Here is a 14,441-nt window from a genome sequence, read left to right as displayed (position 1 = left end):
TTGTGAGCAACTTCTTTTGTTTCAGCAATCCCCCGCCCCCTTAGGAAACTTCCAGTTCTTCAAGCACTGAGATTGTATGATGCTCTCTCAGCATTTGGCAGAAAAGGACTGGCTAAGCATTTACCCAGAGGATAAATGTATGAGTAAGTTCTTTCCTGTTATTGGCAAACTCAGCTTTTCCAAGATTCATGAAAAAATGGTAATTGTGTATAAATGAATCGTTATGCATATATGAGATGGCACAATACAATTTACACTTACGCAGTGCTTTTCATTCAAAATCCTCAGTGTATTTATTCGTTTGTTAAACCCCACAGTACCCGAGGGAAGGAGGTATTCTCATTTACTCTTTACAGGTGGATAAACTGAGGCAGAGAGAGTTTAAATGACTTTCCCATGGTGTTTTGGCAGAACTAGGAATTAGCACCCCAATTATTCTGACTCCCAGACCCATTTCAGACACCGGACCATGCTCCCTCCCTTCCCATACCTTTAAAAGTGATTTCTACACATAACTCAGAGTTGAACTGACCCCCAGAGGCTAGAAACAATTTTCTCTCACAGGGCATACTGGCAACGATCTTCAGTGGTTTTTATGTCCCTCAATGCATTAAGTAGGGATAATTTAACATTAGATGGATGTATCCCACGCACCAATAATCTACATTACATAGAATGGGACACTGGTCCACCTTTGGTTTTGTCCCCTGTTGTCTCCCCTCTCCCCCACCCGTTTTCTGTCTATAAGACAAGAAGAAAGTTTTAGGGGAGTAGGAGGAAGGAATGAGGCGGGGGCCAGAGTGGCATCAGGTTGCAGAAAGTGAAATGTTACTGGCTGGTATCACAGATGGTGGCAGCCCCATTATGTATATCTTCTGACATTCGTCCTAGGTAATTTATGGATAAAACTCCAGTGCAGTCCTGATCATAGCATTTCTTACAGCATTGGCAGTTGGTGATTGACAGCCTGGCACTCATGTCAGAAGGAGATCGTATTTCATTCTTTGCAGGAGGAAAGCTGTCAGGTATTGAAGAAATGTGTTAATTTGGAGCTGAAGGGGAAGGAAGAGATACTCAGCATTTATAAAGCAACAGAGGGTCCTGTGACATCTTTGAGACTAACAGAAGTATTGGGAGCATAAGCTTTCGTGGGTAAGAACCTCACTTCTTCAGATGCAAGTAATGGAAATCTCCACAGGCAGGTATATATCAGTGTGGAGATAACGAGGTTAGTTCAATCAGGGAGGGTGAGGTGCTCTGCTAGCAGTTGAGGTGTGAACACCAAGGGAGGAGAAACTGTTTCTGTAGTTGGATAGCCATTCACAGTCTTTGTTTAATCCTGATCTGATGGTGTCAAATTTGCAAATGAACTGGAGCTCAGCAGTTTCTCTTTGGAGTCTGGTCCTGAAGTTTTTTTGCTGTAAGATGGCTACCTTTACATCTGCTATTGTGTGGCCAGGGAGGTTGAAGTGTTCTCCTACAGGTTTTTGTATATTGCCATTCCTGATATCTGACTTGTGTCCATTTATCCTCTTGCGTAGTGACTGTCCAGTTTGGCCAATGTACATAGCAGAGGGGCATTGCTGGCATATGATGGCATATATAACATTGGTGGACGTGCAGGTGAATGAGCCGGTGATGTTGTAGCTGATCTGGTTAGGTCCAGTGATGGTGTTGCTGGTGTAGATATGTGGGCAGAGTTGGCATCGAGGTTTGTTGTATCGATACCCACACAAGGAAATAAAGAAACAAATCAACAGAGCCAGACGTGTACCCAGAAGCCTCCTGCTACAAGACAGGCCCAGAAGAGAAACCAACAGAACTCCACTGGCCATCACCTACAGTCCTCAGCTTAAACCTCTCCAACGCATCATCAGTGATCTACAACCCATCCTGGACAATGATCCCTCACTTTCACAGACCTTGGGAGGCAGGCCAGTCCTCGCCCACAGACAACCTGCCAACCTCAAGCATATTCTCACCAGCAACCACGCACCGCACCATAACAACTCTAACTCAGGAACCAACCCATGCAACAAACCTCGATGCCAACTCTGCCTCTGGAGATTTCCATTACTTGCATCTGAAGAAGTGAGGTTCTTACCCACGAAAGCTTATGCTCCCAATACTTCTGTTAGTCTCAAAGGTGCCACAGGACCCTCTGTTGCTTTTTACAGATTCAGACTAACACGGCTACCCCTCTGATACTCAGCATTTATAGAAGAGGCACAGTTAGTTTTATTGGCATGTCTGTGGTTCTAACCACCATGGTAATGGAACATCTAAAAATACTATATTAATGGAGAGAGACAAGGTGGGTGAGGTAATATCTTTTATTTGACCAGCTTCTGTTGGTGAAAGACAAGCTTTCTAGCTTACACCGAACTCTTCTTCATTAATGATTCTGCGAGATAAGGAAGTGTTATCCCCTCTTTACAGATTGGGAAACTGAGGCTAAGTGACATACATGGTCACACAGGGTTGGTGGATAGCAGAGCCAGGGAGAGAGAACCCAAGCCTTCCTGACTCCAAGGCCTGTTCCCTAACCCCCAAGACCATCCTTCCTCCCTTGCTGTTGCTGAGTGCAATATCCTGTGAGTCTTACTGTATCCGGAACACGCGGATCTGAAATGTTTATTTTAAATATAACTGATCATGGGAAATGAACTTTGTGTGCTTTGGATTTTAAAGCTTGATCAGCTTGCTTTTTATATTTTAGAGTTTAAAAAAATCATCAGTTCACCTTATGAATGTTCTGCAAACTTGCTTCTAAATTAATAAACACTTATGACTTGCAATTTTCTAAGTTAACAGAGCTTTCTTAGTGTGTGTGTGTGTGTGTGTGTGTGTGTATTCTAAATAAAAATATTATACAGTGGCTTATTTTTTCTTTAATAGTAGATTGAACTACTTTTGTTTTAGACATGATTTACAAAAGTGTTTGCTGATTAGTCTTGATATAAAGACATTCTAGATCTAATAGACTTCACTCTGGTGCTTTCTTATGAAAGGGGGATTGTGTTGCATTTTTTAAACTTGAAAACCTGGCAGCATGAGTGATCACATAACTTACTGTGGCAGATTGCTGCCTAACAAATATGTACTCTTGTGCAAAGATAAAAATCATTTATTAAATGCATCAAAGGAAGCAACCTCATAGTAATCTAATTTTCAGCATGACGTAACTGCACAATTAAACAGTCTGTCATTCATGTTGTACCTCTTAGAGAATCTGACTTCTCTTGCACACCATTAGAGATTTCTAGGACTATATAGACATTTATTGCAAAACGAGAGGCAGTGCAGTTACTTTAATCGAGGCAACTGGTAGCATACAATAAAAGCTGTCTGCATAGAAGTGACAAGAATGGACTCTAAAGAAAATACACCTTGACTCCGATATAACACGAATTCTGATATAATGCGGTAAAGCAGTGCTCCGGGGGGGCGGGGTTGCGCACTCCGGCAGATCAAAGCAAGTTCGATATAACACGGTTTCACCTATAATGTGGTAAGATTTTTTTTGGAACTCGAGGACAGCATTATATCGAGATAGATGTGTAATAGGGAGGCAGATGTGTGTTGTTTCAGTTTCAGTGTGTCTTTGTAGTAAAAATTGTCTGATTTATTTTATGGGACATTTAGTGATTACAAAGATGGAGGAAGACATGGGGACCTCTGTTTCGCTTTGTATATTTAGGTACATGATGGTCCTATCTAATGACTATGATGACGAGTGTATTCTCTGGGGCTTTTTGATCTGTAGATCTCAGAGTGTTTATCATTGTTCCCATTTCAGAGACTGGGAAACAGAGGCACAAAAGTGTACTAGTTTATCAAATATACAGCATATCAGTGGCAGGACCAGGAATAAATGTTGGCACAGCCAAGTTTTTAATGTTGTTCCATGCCAAGCATGCTTAAATTTCCTATTTTATAGAGACTGCGGGGTAGAATTTCTCTTTAAAAATCTTTATTACTTGCTAGTGCCACTCTAGCTATTACAGTTGACATACCATAATATTTTCTTTATTAAGCCCTATTTTCAGATGATTATAATGGAGTGATGAAAATTCCTTCTTGCTGAAGTGTATGTATCTCAGATGGATTTGTTAAATATAAAAAATAAATTAATGGAGATATCCTGTCTCTTAGAACTGGAAGGGACCTTGAAAGGTCATCGAGTCCAGCCCCCTGCCTTCACTAGCAGGACCAAGTACTGATTTTGCCCCAGATCCCTAGGTGGCCCCCTCAACGATTGAACTCACAACTCTGGGTTTAGCAGGCCAATGCTCAAACCACTGAGCTATACCTCCCCCAAAGGGATTTGTTTTAGAAAACTGCTTCTGACAAGCAATTGCTTCATAATGTAGGCTAATTGCTTTGAACATTTATATACTCTTACAGTTAGAAATGAAAAAAAGTATAGTCTCTGGAGAAGATCCTCAATTGGTGCAGGTCAGCAGAGCTCCATTGACCATCATGGATATCCCTTGACTGCTCTGGAACGCTACCAACTGAAAATTTGACCCTCCATAGATTATCTATAGTTAAATGTATATGTTCAATGCGAACAAAATACAGTCTTTACTGCAGCATACAGGGTTTTTGTCAAAACATGTTTCCAGAATGCTCATTGATTCTGTGTCAATGCTTTAGGACTCTATCTCTGTGTAGAAGTTGAAGGTACTGAGTGGGTTCAGGTGGGCTGTGGAAACTCAGCCTGAACTGGGAATGGAAAAGTCTAATTGTCTATGTGTTGGAGATCAGGCTGATCCAGCAGAGGAGTATGTGCATCTACAGTAGGTGTTGGGCAGGTGGCAGATGATACGGGGGAGGAGTGAGTCATGAGGCCTATAAAATGCAGTCTATATACAGTTAATTAGTGGCAAGATATTCCTAAGTATTACCACAGAGTAACTGTTTTCTGGTATAAGATGATTGAAATTTGTACTTCTGATTTCAGTGTGGCAATCCAGAAACAAGGATGTGATTCCCTTCCTGCATCATGGCTTCCTCTGTTCTCCCATGGATTACTTGGTCTACACCTAAAACTTAACTTGACCTAGCAACGTCAGTGAGGGCTGTGAGAAATGTCATACCCTGTGCAATGTAGTTAGGTCAACTTCACCCCCAGCGTAGACACAGCTAGGTCAAAAGAAGAATTCTTCCATTGACCCTGCTACTGTCTCTCAAGGGGATGGATTTACTGCAGTGACGGAAAACCCCTCTGTCGCTGTTGTAAGTGCATGCTACAGGGCTACAGCAGTGTGGGTGGACTGCAGCAGCTGTGCCAGTGTAGTGCTTGTAGAATAGGCATACCGTCATGTCCTCACTTGCATTGTGCCTTCTGTGAAGTACAATATGGGATTCCTATATGAATTTGGGACTTTGGAAAGAAGGGCAGTCTGGATCTATAGAGAACTTAAAAACCCAAGTGTTATCTTCTACACCAGTTCATTATTAAAATAGTTCAGTATTTGGGTCCTTAGCATTTGAGCACCTCACAGTCATTAATAGAACTCCTCACAACACTCCTGTGAGGTAGGGATGTATTAAAAATCAAGTGATTTGCCCAGTGTCATACAGGACATTGGTGGCTGAGCTGAGAAATGAGAACAGGTCTTTGGAATCTGTCCAGTCCCTTAGCCACTAGACTATCTTCCTTACACTATGGTTTATTAACCCTAATTAATGCAGGGGAACTGCAATCATGTATTATAATGAACTGTGCTCTGTTTATAAGATGACAGTTCAGTTTTCCAGCCCATCACCACAGCTTCAGTTCCTGAAAGAAGAAAAGACATTTTCATCCAGGGTGAAATTCACTGCACTCACAAAAAGCAGGGATATTTAGGCTCTATACAAATGGAGTGTGGGACTGTTTGGGAGAGGAAATTAACACCTCCAAGCCAGTACCAGGGTGCCCGTATGCTTAAATAGTAGTTGTAGACCCTGCAAGCCAGTTACTTCTGGAGCCACATAAATGTGGTTTGAAGCCTCTCTTTTCTGGTCTGCACTTAGTATGTGGCTACTTGGCTGTCATGGAGAGCCTTCCCACAGCATTCAGGGAGTGCGCGCAGCCATTTCGGTAGAGCAACTCCCTAGGGAGATCCTATGTGTAGCTCCTCGGGGGGGGGGGGGGGGGGATGAGGGTGGTAACAGATTTTCCAAATCAAGGTGAATTGCACCCCCCAGAGAAGAAAACAAGAAGCACTAAAGTCCAGTCTTACTTCTATGTACCACCCTTAGATAACACATTACACCCCATCTCAGTTTTAGCTTCTTATCCTTTAAATATAAATACCATAGGCAAGATTCTGGCCACCTGATCCATCTGCTGAGGGCTGCATTGGTGATATAAGGCAGGCAGAAAGCCACCTTATTCAGCTAACATAGAGGAATCCCCAGATGATGTAGAATCTGTATACTTGGCTTTGTGGTGCCTCTTTCCTTCTGGCCACAACATAGGGGGCATATTGGGAGCATAGTGGTGAAGTAATGGCTGGAGTTCTGCCACACTCTGGCAATCCCCTGCTGTAGTAGAACCTATAAGGGGGACTGTGCAACTGAGCATGATTTAGAGCTGCCCCAAGATTAGGGAAAAGCGACGGTTGATGTAGAGACCTTTCTGCCTTGCCCCACTCTTAGCTGTGCTGAGCGCAGCAGAGACGCTAGCTCTACAGTTGATAGTAAGCTTTGGCAGGGTTGTTCCTTAATTGGTACACATTTCTTGTGTAGTATTTCAGGTTTGTTTTTCCTTCATTATTCAAGTTGGTTAAATTATTAGAAGGGAATCGACTTTGGTTTGCATTTGTCTGTGTAAACAAGAATGAGATTAGTTTGCCTTTTTTAATATAAGGGAATTCATACCAGATTTTAAGTGAGGCATCTTACATTTATAACTCCTTATGGTGCTGTCACTTTGGGGGAAATGTTATATAACCTGAAAAGTTATTAATGGAAACATCATTAAAGTGAATTACAACCCCTGTTGTGTTTGGGTCCGTAAAAACATCACTCTAATTTTGGTATAAGATTACTAGTCCTTTATCATGCAGTGATGGTGACAATGTATTGCTTTCTTTCATATGATGTATTTGTAGATGTATATGGTAGACAATTTTGCCCACTAATGTTACTGTTTTCTCTCTCATTCCAATGCCCTGACTACAAGTTTTTATTTAGAATCATAGAATTTTAGGATTAGCAGGGACCTCAAGAGGTCTTCTAGTCTGGTTCCCTGCATTCAAGGCAGGACTAAGTATTCTCTAGACCATCCCTGACAGGTGTTTGTCTAACCTGTTCTTAAAAACCTCCAATGATGGATACTCCACAACGTCCCTAGACAATTTATTCCATTACCTAACTACCCTGACAGTTACGAAGTTTTTCCTAATTGTCCAACCTAAACTGAACTTGCTGCAATTTAAGCACATTGCGTCTTGTCCTATCCCCAGAGGTTAAAGAGAACAGTGTTTCTCCCTCCTCCTTGTAACAACCTTTTATGCACTTGAAAACTGTTATGTCCCCCTGTCAAGGTTGATTCCCCACTCTGGCACTTCAAGTGCAGAAGGTGGGGGTCTGCAAGGACTCTAAAAATTAATACTGGCAATTCCCGGCTTGTATTAAACTCCCAAGGTTACAGCTTTTCTCTGACCTTGGATTGGTAGATGCTGTCACCCCACAAGTGCAAAACCCCTTTGAGAACCCAGGAAGGTGCACTTGAGAATTCCTTCCTGTCGGGTACCCTCAAGACCTGTCACCCCTCCACCGGGGCAGAGCTGAGAAGAAAAACGAACGAAATCAGCTGTTGCCACCAGTTAATTAAACATGGGCACAAACCTCTTAGGACACACAAATCCAATTCTGTTCTTAAAAAAGGTAAATTTTATTAATAAAAAAAAAGAAAATACATCTGGGACTTAGGCTTTTGCTAGATTAAAAAAAAATTACAAGGATTAAGCATCAAGAATAGCTCTCTCTTGAGGTCCAGCTTAAAGGTTACAAGCAAAACAAAAGCACCTGGGCTTAGCACAGAGGAATCCACAAGCCATAAAGAAATAAAAGGGATAAACCTAATCACGTCTTCCTAGACATTTCCTGATCTACTTACATATCTGGAGTTTTAGATGAGCAGTTTCTAGGTATGATGCTGATAATTTTTCATACCTGGCCCAAGCTTCTCACAGCATAACTGCCCCGTCTGCTTCTCCCCAAGAACAACAGACAGACAAAAAAGGACTCTTTGTTTGAATTTTAAAAAGTTCTAGCCTTCCCATTGCTCTTTTGGCCAGGTGCCCACTCACTTCTTTTTACCTATGCATAGCAGTGAGACTTTTTAACCCTTTACAGGTAGAGCAATTAGAGAACAGCTACTAAGAGGGATTTTATAGCTGCTGGCTGGGTGTTCATAAGAGGTGAAGGTGTTCCCCTTCATTTATCACACACCCCCTCAGTCTTCTCTTCTCCAGACTAAATAAACCCAATTTTTTCAATCTTCCCTCATAGGTCATGTTTTCTAGACCTTTTAATTGTTTTTGTTCCTCCCCCCAGACTTTCTCCAATTTGTCCACATCTTCCCTGAAATGTGGCACCCAGAACTGGACACAATACTCCAGTTGAGGCCTAATCAGCATGGCCTAAGCCAGTGGTCTCCAACCTTTTTATGCCCAAGATCACTTTTTGAATTTAAGGGCAATCCATGATCTACCCCACCCTTCCCCGAAGCCCCGCCCCACTCACTCCATCCTCCTCCCTCCGTTGCTCGCTCTCCCCCACCCTCACTCACTTTCACCGGGCTGGGGCAGGGGTTTGGGGTGCTGGCTGCGGTTCGGGGTGCTGGCTCTGGGAGGGGGGTTGGGGTGTTGCCTTCCGCCTGGCGGCACTTACTTCCGGTGGCTCCCGGTAGATGGCGCAGCGGGGCTTAGATAGGCTCCCTTCTTGCCCCAGCCCCATGCCACTCCTGGAAGGAGCCAACGCTCCTCTGCAGCCCCTGGGGGAGGGGGGGGGGGTCATGTGGCTCCGTCTGTTGCCTCTCTCTACTGGCACCACCCCCACAGCTCCCATTGGCCACAGTTCCCTGTTCCCGGCCAATAGGAACTGCAGGGGTGGTGCTTGCAGGCGTGAGCTGTGTGCGGAGATCCCTTCTCCCAGGGCCACGGGAATGTGCTGGCTGCTTCTGGGAGCAGCGTGGGATCAGGGCACACAGGGAGCCTGCCTTAGCTTAGGCCAGTGGTCACCAACCAGTCGTTCGGGATCTACTGGTCGATCCTGGAGTCTCTCCCAGTCGATCGTGGTTTCCGGTGGTGCAGCGGGGCTGCTGCTATCTACTATGGATTCTTCTGTAAAATATGTATTAAGTACCTGTTGCACTAATTGTGCTTCAAAAGTTTACTGATGAAAACACTAAATAAGAGATGGGCATTAATACATTTTCAGTGAAATCAAAGAAAAACTTTTTCCTTTGAAAATAATGCCTCTGTCTTGAGTTGTTTGCAGGGCAGAGCCACTGTTGTATAATTAAATGGCTGCCTGATCATAGAACAGACACTAATACTTGTCCTGTGTTCAGCGTGATACTTTATCACTTGCCTCGCTTTCAGCGCAACTTGTCCTATTGAAATCAATGCACTGTTTGACCATGTCAAACTGTCTGTCCACTTAGCTCTTCCCGAACTGGTTGAATCTGTAATGGGTATCAGTCCTCCAGATGTGGAGAGCAGATGGGAAGTGGGAGGAGGATATGACTTAAAAAATATAATTTACGCTGAGGAGGACCCTGGTGGTTGAAAAGGTCACTGTAGATGATCGTTGCTTGCACTGTGTTTCAGGCCTGAGTCCTGAGAAGTAAAAATAAAGAACATATGGGCCTAATTAAAGAACAAAGGAACTAGGGAGTGGAGGAGATGGAGGGGAACAAATCCAGAAAATAAGAAACAGTTGAACACCCTAATTATAGGCATCTGATTTTACTGGATTAATTAGAGACTGCAGAAGAACTAACCCCACAGCCATTTGGGGGGGTGAGGCAAGGCAGTATATTAATTACTTTTTTTTTTTTTAAGACTTGTGCTTTTATTGTAATTCTTTTTATCATCGCTTCCCTGATAGCAAAACCTATAGTTAAAGCTTCAGTTCAGCTTCCATTCTAACTCTCTATTTTCAATTGCTCATGAGTTCTTCAGTATTCTTCTATTTGGGCTGAAATTTTCCATGTTTATTTTCAGTCCTAAGTTGCATTTCCTTTTGGGAAGGCTTTGGGAAATCAATTCAACTATTTGAGTTAGGTGAGCAGGGAAAATATATTTTTCCTATTCTGAAAAATATTTTTTGTCATGGGTAACTTCATCAATTGTACTTCTCGTGTATCTAGAAAAGTAACTTTGTAACTTAAGAAACTTTGAATTTTTCTCTCTCTCTCTCTCTCTCTCTCAAAAAAGCTACAAGCAATTACAAAATGGTTACACATAGTCAGTAAACAGATTTTATTATGTCTTGGTTTAATTGTTTTCAGCACTATAGAGTTGTAAGGGAGGCTTTTAATTTGTGTAGTTAAAAATGGTTCTTCCCTTAATTTGTAAAGATTAATTAGATACAAAAAATTTATCCAGAGATCTGCTACATTTGTGGGCTGGCCCTGAGGCCTTTACCACAGAGTTAAAAACCCTGGATCTTTCTAGGGTGATAAAGGATATTCTCCTCTCTTCCCTCCCCCCCCCCCCCATGAAAGCTGTGGGGGAGTTTTTCTTCCTAAAGCCTCTTCTCACAAACTCACAAGAAAGGATGATCTGATTTTGAAGGATGCATTGTTCTTTTCACTATACTAAATGGGATTTTTTGTCACCAAAACTAAATTGCTGGTGGTAATGAACTGATGTGAAACCTGAAAATTTACAGAAGTGAACTAGTAGCAAAAGTCTTGATTTTGTTTGCCACTGAAAACTTGATGGAAACATTAATACTAGAGGAGGCATATTAAAGAAAACAAGAAATAGGAAGTATCTGCAGAAAAGAGAATAAAACTGTCAGGCAGAATGAATGGGACGAGTGGACCGTTAACACTGTCCTTACATCTCTGGAAAATGGGATTGAAAGGTGGTATGTCACACATGAAAATGTATTTAGTGATTATCCAAGTCCATAGTAGTTGTCTGTCTAATATTCAGCAATTAAACAGTACAAGGATGGGGCTTGTAGGCAGGGCCAGCACAACCTATTAGGCGAGCTAGGTGGTCGCCTAAGGCGCTACAATTTGGGGGGTGGCAGTATTTTGGCGGTGGGACCTTCCGCTGCCTCTGTGGGGGGCGGCATTTCAGGGCGGGACCTTCTGCCGCCTAGGGCGGCAGAAAAGCGGGCGGCGCTCCTGCTTGTAGGCAATCCTAAGATATCTTTTGATTGAAGAACTTTGAGGTCCCATGAACTTTCACAAACAGGTGCTAAACAGAATCAAATTCTATTCTGTTGTTGAAAGTTGTAGCTTAAAGCTAAGTATAAATTGTCAGTGGAATGTATGTTAAAACATATGAAAAAATATAATAAAATGTGATAGTCAGTTACTGGGGCTTGAATTGGGGGTTCTTTGTTTCCCTTTTATCAGACAATAATATAAACAGCAAATTGAAAGACCTATTAATGGTTTTAAGGTTTTCCCTCTTTATTTTTTTTATAATTGCAGGCGAAACCTTACAAAGCTGTCCCTGATCTTCAGCCACATGCTGGCGGAAATCAAAGCAATATTTCCTAATGGACAATTCCAGGGTGACAACTTCCGTATCACAAAAGCAGATGCTGCAGAATTCTGGAGAAAATTTTTTGGAGACAAGTAAGTATTGCTGGTTAGAAGGATTGTGAATTCTGTCTTATAACATGCATACTGAGAAGTACTGTTTTAAAGAATGCAAATAGAATAGATATAATTATTTTTTGCCAGAGATGCCATAATGATGATTTTGTTTAATTTCTTTATGGTTATTAGTTTCAAGATTAAAGGTTGAGTACATTAGTTCTGCTTCTGTAGGTAAAATACACAGAAAGAAAAATTAACTATGGGTGGCATAAAGGGAAAATTAGGAAGAAAGTTTTGTTTTTCTTTTAATCTTTAAAATTGTGTTGCTGTAGAGGGTGCAAAACCTATGATCCAATATTTTTTTCATTTTCTTAAAATTAATATGAATTTTGATCTTTTCTCCAAATCCCATAAACAAGTCCTGTCTGCTTTTCACTTTCCTGGTGGTTTCCATTTCTAGTTTATCCTTCCATGTGTTAAGCAAAATCTTAAATTTGGAAAGTAAAGCTAAGACCAAATTTTCAAGCAAGATAGGAATATACATTTTTTTTCTTGTTAATCTCTGTAGGCAAGAGAGAGTAGAGAATCTAGGGTTACCAGCAGAAGATGCAGGTGCTGCTGTCATGTGCTAAGTTGCATACTACTTAAGTTGTTTTGAAAATACTGGCCTATACTTATGCTTTATAGTACCATGTTACAGAAATTACAATGCTCTCCTCTAATCTCAGACTAAAACCACTACTTGTCTCAAAATCCTCTTCTGCTAACCAGTGTAACATTAGAGGCCCATAGTGAAAAGAATACCACACTTACTCCTGTCCATAATCCCTTTCATTTCAGTTTAAAGAATTGTTTTCACTTAAACATTGACACAGTATGTTAAATTATTTCATCATTCTTTTATATCTGAGAAATTAAATTTGACGGTGAATATGAATACTTTGGTTCTGATCCTGCAAACACCTACTGCTAAATGTGTCAAAATGAGAGAAGATACACAGGTGGAGGTGAGATGATTTAGGCCCTTGAAGGTGAGGGTGAGAAGCTGCTGTCTCATCACTCCAGAAATATTTTCTATCCTTCTAGTAAACTAAAGGCCACTTGCTCCAAACCATCAGAAAAAGATAGTTTCACCTTAATTAGATACTGGCACTCCAAAGATTATGTCTAAACCATATAATTTAAGTTAATTGATACTCTTGGAGTAGAATAAATACAATTACTCATTTTTGATGGGCCATTGCGTCTAGGGTGAATTTTACGATATGTGGGGGGAGGGGGAGGAACACAATGCATCGTATAATGTAGGCAAGAACAATATACATGTCCTGCTACAAGAGAATTACCATAGACTGAATTAGGAACTTTAACTGAATCTGATGTTCCCTCCCCATATTGTTACATTTTCAGTGAACAAGTTTACAGCCTAATGCATACTCTTAGATTAGTAATGTTTGACTATATTTGTGTGCTACTTAACAAATATGTTAAGATGGAGTCCCTGCACTGAGGTCCCTAGAGTCCAATTCTGATATGACAGGTGGAATAACAGTTAAAGTGCAGGAATAGATGGAAATAACACATCTGTGTAGATGAGTTCTGGGAGGCTTAATGAAAGAGGTGAGTTTTTAGAAGAATATGCTGTACAAGAAGGAGGGGGTTGTGAGCATACAGGATTGTTTAAAAAACTGGCAACTAAATAGAACATGTCAAACACAAGTTGTAACATTATTTTTTAAATACTTTATGGGCTTTACACAGACTGTAGATGAATATGTGATACACAGTCTTGTCACGCCTTCATTATCAGTATTTATCATTACAAAACATTTATAGTGGCAGGAACAGAAAAAGAGGTTGGCGAGATTCATAGATTTTTAAGGTCACAAGGGACCATTATGATCATCTAGTTTGACTTCCTGCATAACACAGGCCATAGCATTTCACCAAACAGTTCCTGAGTCAAGCCTCTAACTTCTACTTGAGCTAGAGCATGTCTTTTAGAAAGACACCCAGTCTTGATTTAAGAGACTTCAAAGGATGGGTAGTCTGCTATGGCCGTAGGTAATGGTTCTAGTGTTTAATTACACTTGCTGTTAAATTGCCCTTATTTCTCATCTGACTTTTGTCTAGTTTCAGCTTCCAGCCAGTGGATCTTATTAGACCTTTGCCTGCTAAAATAGTCTTCTATCTCAAATCATCTCCCCATATAAGTACTTACAGACCCTGATCAAGCCACCTCTTAGTCCTCTCTTTGTTAAGAGAGGTGAACCTGAGCATGTTTTATACTGCCATTGGCCCTGCTCAAAAGATCTTTCAAAACATCATCAAGGGTCAGAAAAAAATGTATTTTTTTAAGGATTTTTATTTTCAAAGGCTCAAGGCATGTTACTTAAAACTTCTTGTGATAGAGCACCCCTTTTTTTTTAAAAAGTCAATTAAAAAATGCCAAGTGGTAAATATCAAGTTTTAAAATGCCTGCACATCTTCTACTTTTCATTTAGTGTGTCCTTCTTTTCTTAGTTATCCTTAGTTTGATCCTTGATCCCTTCCCCTTTTTTCCTTTTATGCGCTATCCTTGGGTAACTTCACCTGCTGGCCTGGCTGCAACTTCCATTTCTCTGTTGAATACTTGCAGATCACAACCATAAAT

The 14,441-nt window shown here is 41.2% G+C and overlaps 1 protein-coding gene across 11 annotated transcripts in view; it reads left to right on the top strand.

Moving 5' to 3' along the window:
- The window catches only part of CBLB (Cbl proto-oncogene B), a 239,912-nt gene that overhangs the window by 82,426 nt on the left and 143,045 nt on the right, over positions 1–14,441 (top strand). For all 11 annotated transcript variants that reach the window (XM_065574117.1, XM_005283588.5, XM_065574109.1 and 8 more), the window contains one exon: positions 11,678–11,824. In XM_065574117.1, coding sequence (XP_065430189.1) covers positions 11,678–11,824 — 147 coding nt within the window. The remainder of the gene's footprint in view (positions 1–11,677; positions 11,825–14,441) is intronic.

Source organism: Chrysemys picta, chromosome 1, assembly GCF_011386835.1.
Source record: "Chrysemys picta bellii isolate R12L10 chromosome 1, ASM1138683v2, whole genome shotgun sequence".
NCBI classification, from domain to species: Eukaryota; Metazoa; Chordata; order Testudines; family Emydidae; genus Chrysemys; species Chrysemys picta.
The sequence above is the reverse complement of the archived record's forward strand: the minus strand, read 5'-3'. Positions and strand labels throughout refer to the sequence as shown.